Source organism: Cucurbita pepo, chromosome LG07, assembly GCF_002806865.2.
Source record: "Cucurbita pepo subsp. pepo cultivar mu-cu-16 chromosome LG07, ASM280686v2, whole genome shotgun sequence".
NCBI lineage: Eukaryota > Viridiplantae > Streptophyta > Magnoliopsida > Cucurbitales > Cucurbitaceae > Cucurbita > Cucurbita pepo.
In genome coordinates this window covers 7,631,008-7,641,785 of record NC_036644.1, presented here as the reverse complement: position 1 = coordinate 7,641,785, position 10,778 = coordinate 7,631,008, and the positions used below count along the sequence as shown (strand labels likewise).

Sequence of the window (10,778 nt, the reverse complement as noted above, 5' to 3'; positions counted from 1 at the left end):
TACTACGAGAAAGGACGGTTTCAATATTTCCCTTAAGGATGAAATAAATTTATTTCTAATTTTATTTATTTTATTGGATATTCTTTTTTTAATATATACGAAATAATTTATTACGTATTTAATGACAATAAAAATTTGATTAAAAAAAACATTATTTCAAAATTTTAATTCTATCTCTAATTTATTTTCTTATTTAAGAAAATAAATATTAAAATTAGAATTATTCCTTTTAAAATACCTTTCTTTTTAGGTATTAAAACACCTTATAATTTCATTAATTTTTCGAAAAAAAATAAAATAAAATAAGAATGGCCCGTTAAGCTTCTTAGGCTGACTTTTCGATTCTTCAAGCTTTATCATTATTAGACCGATCTCGTCTTTGGGCTCCTCATTCTTAGTTTCGTTCGGTGAGATCTCACGTTAGTTCAGCTTCAAGTAAGTTTTCTTTTTCTCTTCTGCAAGTCATTTCTTTTAGACGAACACGACTCTAGCCATGAGAGCTTATGCTCAAAGTGGACAATATCATATAATTGTGGAGAGTCGTGTTCGTCTAACATGGTATCAGAGTCATGCCCTAAACTTAGTCGTGCCAATAGATTGGTAAATCCTCAAACATCGAACAAAGAATTTAAAAAAAAAAAAAAAAGGAGTCAAGCCTCCTCGAAGGCAGTAAAAAATGACTAAGACTCCAAAGGAGTCGAGCCTCGATTAAGGGGAGGCGCACTTTGTTTGAGGGGAGGTGTTGGATGATGAAAGTCCACATCGGCTAATTTAGGGAATGATCAAAGTGAGGAATACTAACCCCAAAGCAAAGCCCGGCTAATTTAGGGAATGATCAAAGTGAGGAATACTAACCCCAAAGCAAAGCCATAAGAACTTATGCTCAAGGACAATATCAAACCATTGTGGAGAATCGTGTTTGTCTAACAATTTCTTCACCTTAGAAGCATATGAAGATCGCCTCCTACTAGATTCTCGGCATAAATATTATGAATTTTCAGCTATATCAGAGTAATTATGTTGGAATTGAGTCATATAGCTTCTCATCCGTTATGGCTCGGCCCTTTTATGGCGGATATTGGCGCACAGACTCCCTTCTTCTATATTTTTCAAAGAAAGAGAATTAGTATATGATCTATTCAAAGCAGCCACCGATATGAGAATGATGCATAGATAAATGTTTGGATTTCTGCGATTATTTTTTGACAGCTGAATATCAAAATCTCCACAATGGTATGATATTGTTCACTTTGAACATAAGCTCTCGTGGTTTTACTTATTTTTATCAGTGTTAGACGAACACGCCTCTCCACAATAGTATGGATATTGTCCACTTTGAACATAAGCTCTCATGATTTTGCTTTGGGCTTCCTAGAAGACCTCGTACCAATAGAGAGAGTATTCATTAATTATAAACCCATGATCATTCCCTAAATTAGTGGATGTGAGACTTTCATCATCCAACAGTCAGGACCAATGCTGCGAGCTTTCGGAATACCATGGGATCTTCTTAAAGTAGGGATACATGAATGAACTAAGACTACATCCGAATGATAACGACATCAATTATGAACGGTATCAACAAAGTACACCTTCCTTTTTGAACGGTATCAATTATTATTATTATTCGGCTATTTTTGGGCAAATTTTAGTTTTTTTTTTTTTTTTTTTTTTTTTTGGGTCTAATTTTGGAAGAATGTCTCAATTGTAAAACTATTTCCATAAAATAAAAAACCTTCCTTGTTTATATAATTTCATCCTCCATTAAAACAGAGCAAAAACAGAGCCCATCAATGGAAGAAGTGGCAAGAACCCATCAATGGCGTCATCAAGTACTGATTTTTGCCTTCCCTTTTGGCAGCCATCCGAGCTGCCTTCTCACCCTCGTCCGGCGACTCGCCGACGAGGCTCCAGCTGTGAAATTCTCCTTCTTCAACACCAGCATTTCCAACGCCGCCATTTTCAACGACGGCCGTCGGAATCACAACGTTTTCCCTTACAGCGTCGGCGATGGTTTGCCGGAAGGGTACGTCAGAAAACAGGGAGTGCCGGCGGAACCCGCAGCGCTTTTTCTAAAGGCGGCTGCTGGGAACTTCAGGATGGCGGTTGCGGCCGCGGCGGAGACGGCGGCTGTGGAGGTTCGAGGAGTTGTGAGTGACGCGTTTTTGTGGTTTTCCGGTGAGATTGCGGCGGAGATGAAGGTTCCTTGGGTTCCGGTTTGGGTTCCCGGGCTACGGAGTCTGGTTGTTCATCTTCACACCGATTTGTTCCGGCGAAAACTGGCGGATTCCGGTATTAAAAATTATTTTATTTATTTATTTTTAAATTTTTTATGTTTTTGAAAATAAAACATGAAAATCACAAAATAAAAATTAATTTTGGAAATATTTTTGTTTAATTTTTTTACAAGAACAAGAAATTAGTATTCATAGGCTCTTAATTTTTACATTTTCGGCAGCCTTTGAGAATGAATGTTGACCTAAATTGGTGGTAGAACGATCGAGTTGGTTTGTATTTATTTCATCTAACATATCAGGCTTCCTGTTTGAACGGAAAATTGCTTATCCATACAATTTGTTATCATTTATAAGTAATTTTCGATCAACATTTTATTTGGGTAACAGGAGATGATAAAGAGAAAGTCATCGATTTCCTTCCTGGGTTTGAAGCAATACGTAAAGTTGACTTACAAGAAGGCGTAGTGCACGGAGATTTAGAATCACCCTTTGCAAATATGTTACGTAAGATGGAGATTCATTTACTGAAAGCCTCTGCCGTCGTCGTAAACAGTTTCAAAGAAGCCGAGCCCGAGATGTTCGACATTCTAAAACCAATGCTTCAAAAGTTGCTCACGATTGCACCACTTAACATAACACCATCGACATCGATTATTGCCGACGAGCACGGCTGTCTCGAATGGTTAGACAAGCAAAAGCCAATGTCTGTGGCATACATATGCTTCGGTACTTTTTTAGCACTCCCCCCTCACGAGTTAACGGCGTTGACCGAGGCGTTGGTCGAGAGTAGGGTTCATTTTCTATGGTCATTTAGGGGGAACCCTAAGGAGAGCTTCTCTAAGGAGTTCCTTGAAGTAGTTGATGTGCAAGGGAAATTAGTGCCATGGGCTCCCCAAACAAGAGTGTTGGCACATCCTTCAGTTAGGGTTTTTATAGCTCATTGTGGATGGAACTCTGTTATGGAGGCTATAATGGCTGGTGTGCCTATGATATGTAGGCCCTTTGTTGGGGACAATGCCCTTAATGCAAGGACAATGGAGTTTCAATGGAAGGCTGGCTTAGGGCTTCAAGATGGAATATTCACAAAGGATGAAGTAATGAAGGCAATGAACTCGATCTTCGACCCTTATAAAGGGTCTGAAATAAGTCGGAATCTTAACACGCTTAAAGATCTAGCTCTTGAAGCTGCTCGACCTGAAGGGAGTTCAGCTAAAAACTTCAATTCTTTGGTCGAGTTACTTACCAAGTAGCTAGGTACCTAACTTTTATTTTGATCTTTGAACTTTTAAATATCATGTTTCAATCTCTCGGCTTTTGATTACTTTAAGTGTTCGATTGTTGTATTGTGAAAATCTTTATTTTAGTCGTTAATATGTTCATATTTTGGTATTGTAATATAGATAATGTAACAATTTAACATACTTACCGTCTAGTTCACTCTCACACATAACGAATCGAAGTGATACGTAACGAACCGTGAGCTGTTACAAATGATATCAGAGTCAACATCCAGTGGTGTACCAGCGAGAACACTGGTTCCCAAAAGGGGTGGATTGTGAGATCTCACATCGGTTACAAAGAGGAATGAAACACTCCTTATAAGGATGTGGAAACCTCTTCCTAGGAGATGCGTTTAAAAACCATGAGACTGACAACAATACGTAACAGTCAAAGCAGATAATATCTACTAGTGTTGGGCTTAAACTGTTGTAAATGGTATCAAAGCCAGACACCAAATAGTGTACCAGCGAGGACGTTGACCCCCAAAAGAGGTGGATTGTGAGATCTTGGGCTGTTACAAACAGTATTAGAGGTAGACACCGAGCAATGTGCCAGCAAGGACGTTGACCTTTAAGGTGGTGGATTGTCAGATCTTGGACTGTTACAAATGGTACCAAAGGCAGACATCGAGCGGTGTGCCAGTTAGGACGTTGGCTCCCAAGGGGGTGGATTGTGAGATCTCACACCGGTTGCAGAGGGGAACGAAACATTCCTTATAAGGGTGTGGAAACCTCTCCCTACGAGATGTGTTTAAAAACCATGAGGCTGACAGCAATACGTAAGGGGTCAAAACAGATAATATCTACTAGTGTTGGGCTTGAACTGTTACAAATGGTATCAGAGCCCGACACCAAACAGTGTACCAGCGAGGACGCTGACCCCCAAAAGAGGTGGATTGTGAGATCTTGGGCTGTTACAAATAGTATTAGAGGTAGACACCGAGCAATGTGCCAGCGAGGACGTTGACCTTCAAGGTGGTGGATTGTGAGATCTTGGACTGTTACAAATGGTACCAAAGGCAGACATCGAGCGGTGTGCCAGTTAGGACGTTGGCTCCCAAGGGGGTGGATTGTGAGATCTCACATCGGTTGCAGAGGGGAACGAAACATTCCTTATAAGGGTGTGGAAACCTCCCCCTAGGAGATGTGTTTAAAAACCATGAGGCTGACAACAATAGGTAATGGGTCAAAACAGATAATATCTACTAGTGTTGGGCTTGAATTGTTACAAATGGTATTAGAGCCCGACACCAAACAGTGTACCAGCGAGGACGTTGACCCCAAAAGAGGTGAATTGTGAGATCTTGGGCTGTTACAAATAGTATCAGAGGTAGACACTGAGCAATGTGCCATCGAGGACGTTGACCTTTAAGGTGGTGGATTGTGAGATCTTGGACTGTTACAAATGGTACCAAAGGCAGACATCGAGCGGTGTGCCAGTTAGGACGTTGGCTCCCAAGGGGGTGGATTGTGAGATCTCACATCGGTTGTAGAGGGGAACGAAACATTCCTTATAAGCGTGTGGAAACCTCTCCCTAGGAGATGTGTTTAAAAACCATGAGGCTGACAGCAATACGTAATGGGTCAAAATAGATAATATCTACTAGTGTTGAACTTGAACTGTTACAAATGATATCAGAGCCAGACACCAAACAGTGTACCAGCGAGGACACTGACCCCCAAAAGAGGAGGATTGTGAGATTTTGGGCTGTTACAAATAGTATCAGAGGTAGACACCGAGCAATGTGCCAGCGAGGACGTTGACCCTCAAGGTGGTGGATTGTGAGATCTTGGGCTGTTACAAATGGTACCAAAGACAGACATCGAGCGGTGTGCCAGTTAGGACGTCGGCTCCCAAGGGGGTGGATTGTGAGATCTCACATCGGTTGCAGAGGGAAACGAAACATTCTGTGAAAACCTCTCCCTAGGAGATGTGTTTAAAAACCATGAGACTGACAATAATACGTAACGAGTCAAAGCATATAATATCTACTGGTGTTAGGCTTGAACTGTTACAAATGGTATCAGAGCCCGACACCAACCAGTGTACCAGCGAGGACGCTGACCCCAAAAGAAGTGGATTGTGAGATCTTGGGCTGTTACAAATAGTATCAGAGGTAGACACTGAGCAATGTGCCATCGAAGACGTTGACCCTCAAGGTGGTGGATTGTGAGATCTTGGGCTGTTACAAATGGTACCAAAGGCAGACATCGAGCGGTGTGCCAGTTAAAACGTTTACTCCCAAGGGGGTGGATTGTGAGATCCCACATCGGTTAAAGAGGGGAACGAAACATTCGTTACAAGGGTGTGTAAACCTAAACCGTGAGCTTGATGGGACGTGTAACGGGTTAAATCAGACAATATCTGCTAACGGTGGACTTGAAATAAACATGCATTAACACAATTATTCACACCATTTACAAAATTTAGTAATCTCTCTCTCTCTCATCACATTTTATATCCATAAACACAAACATAAACCAATCCCCTAAAGAGTGTAACCAAGAACTTCAAAATCCTGAAGAATCCCATCGGATTGAAGAGCTGAAGTAGTCTCCCAAAGGTTTGAAGCAGCTGCAGAATTTGCATCAAAATCATTACACCACCAAAACAAACTCTCTTGACAATCATTCATTTCCTTCGCGGCCGAGCTCGAACCGACCGGACTCTTCCCCGTGCACCCTTCCAGATTGCACTCACCATTGACAAGGCTCCCATCGGCCGACACCGGAGGCCAGAGCGTGGAGGTGCTGTCGAAAGAGAAGGCGGTTTGAAAGCCTTGAAGCTGCTTTTGAAGCTGGAGCCTTTCCATGACGGAGCTTGTCACTGTCTGTGCAGTCTTTCTCGAGCTGACACGTTTGGGAGTTCCGAGCAGTTTCTTCTTCAACCTTGTGTTCCAGTAGTTCTTTATGTCGTTGTCTGTTCTTCCCGGTAACTGAGCTGCAATTATTGACCACCTAAAAGCAAATAAATGGAGATTTTTTTTAGCATTATCTTAGCAGTCTCTTAGATTCAACGATGGTTTATTAATTATTTCACATGGGTTTGTTAAAAGAATGCATTTTTATATTGAAACCCGTTGGCTAATTAAGGAAACGATCGTGGGTTTATAAGCAAAAAAACAAAGCTATGAAAGGTTATGCTCAAAGTAGACAATATCATATCATTGTAGAGGTTCGTGATTTCTAACATGGTATCAGAGTTATGCCTCTAACTTAGTCATGTCAATAAAATCCTCAAAGGTCGAACAAAGAAGTTGTGACTCTCAAAGGTGTAGTCAAAAGTGACTCAAGTGTCGAATAAATGGTGTACTTTGCTCGAGGGCTCCAAAGAAGGAACCAAGCCTTGATTAAGGGGAGGTTGTTCGAAGGCTCCATAGGTCTCAGAGGAGGCTCTATGGTCCTACTTTGTTCGAGGGGGAGGATTGTTGAGGATTGTTGGGATGGAGTCCCCACATTAGCTAATAAAACGTGATTCCTAACAGAACTTTTACCTGCTACCAATGCTTACGAAGAGTTTACAAATGATATCGTCTTCTTCTTCAGAGAATCCACCATGTTTGATATTCGGTCTCAAGTAATTGAGCCATCGGAGCCTGCAACTCTTCCCGCACCGCTTCAACCCTGCAAATATTCAACCATTTTCGGAATCAAAAACCTTCCAAAGGAAAAAGTTGGGACTTTTATTTTGGTTTGTAAGGAACCTATTTTGTTGGGAAGAGCAATCCAATTGCCACCAGTCCCATGAAGTTGGATATAAGCCTTGAGCTTCTCATCTTCTTCAGGCGACCATGGCCCTTTCTTTACGTTGTCTTTGTCACAGCATGGTGCTCGCCCCATCTTCTTCTCTCTCTCTCTCTCCAATCTTAAGTGAATGTTTTTGGGAAGACCCTTTAATTTATAGCTTACAAATCCCCCAACAAAACTCTCTTTCTATCCCTTTTTTTTTTCAATAAAGAAAGAAAAATATTATATTTATAAATAGCGAAGAACGATACGCCTCGAAGGTATGCTTACAAAAGCTAGCTCATACCGTGTCTCTCACAAAACGTTAGTTGCAACTAAGTGTAATATTTCAGGCCCAGAATTTAGATCAGGGTTTGAAATTTGAATTCAGATGGTCCCGATATTCCCCTGCGACATGGTCATGTTACTTATTTCCTGCGACATGGTCACGATATTCCCACAGACCAAGATAGATTCTTTCAGCATGTTTTGTCGTTACTCACATGAATCCTAGGAAAAATTCTCAAGAGCTCACCCAATATAGAATTGTTTAAAACAAAGTAAGTAACTTTGGAGTTCCTATGATTGAACCACTAATATATGTAGTAACTTTCATTTCTTTTAAGTTTTCTTTAGTTTTTCTATTCTCAATGTGAGATTTCACATCAATTGGAGAGAGGAACGAACACCAGCAAGGACGTTGGGCCCCGATGGGATGGATTGTGAGATCCCACATTCGGTTGGAGAGGATCGAATGCCAACGAGGATGCTAGGCCTCGAAAGAGGGTGGATTGTGAGATCTCATATCGGTTAGAGAGAGGAACAAATGTCAGCGAGGATTCTAGGCCACGGAGGAGGGTGAATTGTGAGATCTCACATCGATTGGAGAGAGGAAGGAATGCCAATGAGGATGCTGGCCCCTTGAAGGAGGGTGGATTGTGAGATCCCACATCGTTGGAGAGAGGAACGAATGCCAACGAGCATGCTAGGCCCTGAACGAGGGTGGATTGTGAAATCCCACAGGGGAGGAGAACGAAGAATTCTTTATAAGAGCATAGAAACCTCTCCCTAGCATACGCGTTTTAAAATTTTTGAGGGGAAGCTTGAAAGGAAAAACTCAAATAGAATAAAATCTACTAGCGGTGGACATGGGCCGTTACGCTCAAGATCGCTCTCATTCAGATGTGATTTTCTGTACATTCATCTATCCCTTCTTTACTCCTCGGGTGTCGTATGTGCGGTTGGATTAGTTCATAAGTTTATCTTTAAATGCATGCAACTCGACAAAGTACAACACAAATTTTTCTCAATCCTTTAGTTTTTTCATATTAAATTGAATTGCTTTTTGGGTTTTATAATTAGTTTATTGTGATTGGAATTATTGCCCAAATTATTTCAAAATAATTAAAGAGAATCAATCTCTTCCTTATTGTCTCTATTATGCCTTTAATGTATTCCCATGCCAACCATAATCCCTTTAACTTTATGTTCTATTTTGATCTGGCTTCAAACTATTATTAGATCTCTAAGAATTTAAACGTTCAAGTATTTTTCATATCGAAAAAATCGAGCATATGAAGGGAATTAGATTTTTAAGCGTTCTATGAATACCCATGTGGAACGTTCAACATCAACGTTGAAGATTAATTGATATTTTCGACGTCTTTTATAAATACCGAAAAAAACAAAATATGCCCTGTGATGTCCCATATTGGTTGGGGAGGAGAACAAATCACCATTTTAAACGGTGTGGAAACCTTCCCCCTAGCAGACACGTTTTAAAGCCTTGAGGAGAAGCCCGAAAGGGAAAACCCAAAAAGGACAATATCTGCTAGTGGTGTATCTGGACCGCTACATGCCCACATGCCCATATACCAACACGAGTCCTTTCAACATGTTTATTCTTCACTCACGTGCTTTTTAAAAAAAATTAGAAGGTTTACCCACTATAGAATTTCTATAAACCAAACACGTTTATCGTTTAATTTTGAAGTTTCTATTTGTAAGATTCCACATTGATTGGGGAACGGAACGAATCATCTCTTATAAGGGTGTGAAAAACTCTCCCTAGTAGACGCGTTTTAAATTCGATACGTAATGGGCAAAAGTAGACAATATCTGCTGGCGGTGGTCTCAGCCTATTAGACTATAATTGAGCCACTAAAAATGATGGTGATTCTTGTTGGAATAGGTAGATATCACTTTCATTTGAACCGGGTATCAGTTTATTCATGTACCTGTCTTTTAGTTGAACATCACAACTCATTTACTTATGTCAATCATTTAAGCCATAAATTGATGATATGAAATTTATTTAAACCAACCATTCTCTTGGAGTTTACCTAAAACATGATAGTCAAAGTTTGACTTAAAATCAAATTAGTAAATTCAATTGTTTTATAGCTATCATTTTTTTTTTAATGTCATTTATTAATGTTGTAAATTTAAGTGTCGAGATAGGTCGAGTGTGGGTTGCCGAATCAAACTCAGGCACGAGTCAGACAATCCGGAACGTGTAATTCTACTGGTTGTCTGATGTGTGATCCTCTCTCCTTGCGACATGTGTCTATTTCTCATTCGAATGCATAGGTTGCATGCGTGCGCAACGCGTATTCTTCGAATATTCGCTTGCGAATGCAATTTTTGCAGAAATCGATGAATTTTTCGATTAAACATATTTTCTTCACATTTTCATATCTTTTCATACAAAACTCGAATCAATTTGATTTCTTCACATAACTTGTAGAGTTTGAATCCATCTACTCGTAATTTATTATCAACTACAGCTGAAATAATCGAGTCCAAAATTCTTCCAAAACTAAAAACTTACCAATCTTGCAGTTTCTTGACGATCACTGAAACATCGTTTTTTTGACCCGAATCAAGCCCATCTTCAGAAATCTCTCCAATATCAATATACTAAAAACTTCTTAGTTAAAAAAAAAAAAAAAAAGCTCTCGAAGTTTAAGGAAAACTCAAATCAAGAACTTGGAACATTTACATTCAGTTCTTTCTCGATTCTTGACAGAATTGAACGATTCAAATGCTCATAATAGATGTCCTCGATCTACTGAACATTTCTTGTGAAGAAACTCCAACGAAACCTGACTCCAAACGAGTGAATTTCCCTGATAACCCTAAAAAGCTAGGTTTTTAATACTAATTAAATAATGGCAAGAGGAAATTAAAATAGATTATCCCTAATTAAATCCCATTAAAAAAATAATGAAAATGATTTATTGGGATCCTCGAGATCAAAGAAATTACAACTCTATTGTCTTTGTCATTTCTCTTAACCAAGGAATCAAACCCAATTTGATTATTACTATTAATTTGAACAAGCTTATATTATATGATTGATTCATTGAAATGTGTACCATAATTTTGTATTACTAACTTCACTTGTGATTATTTGTGTACCAAACCTAATGTTTTTTTTTTAATTATATGGTTTTTCCAATATGATTAATGTAACGTTTTCGTGTTTTTTTTTTTTTTTTTTTTTTTTTTTTTTTTTTTTTTTTTTTTTTTTTTT

General features: G+C 39.3%; 2 protein-coding genes across 2 annotated transcripts; one reads left to right on the top strand and one right to left on the bottom strand.

Annotated features, from left to right (window-relative positions):
* Positions 1–1,780: 1,780 nt before the first annotated feature.
* Positions 1,781–3,602, top strand: LOC111798387 (kaempferol 3-O-beta-D-galactosyltransferase-like). Its single transcript, XM_023681490.1, has 2 exons — positions 1,781–2,292; positions 2,625–3,602. Exons 1-2 carry the CDS (start codon positions 1,794–1,796, stop codon positions 3,485–3,487), a joined length of 1,362 nt encoding a protein of 453 aa, XP_023537258.1. The 5' UTR covers positions 1,781–1,793; the 3' UTR covers positions 3,488–3,602.
* Positions 3,603–6,006: 2,404 nt separating this feature from the next.
* LOC111798858 (transcription factor MYB36-like) lies at positions 6,007–7,357 on the bottom strand. The gene is made up of 3 exons (XM_023682208.1): positions 7,222–7,357; positions 7,012–7,141; positions 6,007–6,475 (listed from the first exon to the last, which is right to left on the bottom strand). The coding sequence occupies exons 1-3, from the start codon at positions 7,355–7,357 to the stop codon at positions 6,007–6,009; spliced, it is 735 nt and encodes a 244-aa protein (XP_023537976.1).
* Between the last annotated feature and the right edge of the window lie 3,421 nt (positions 7,358–10,778).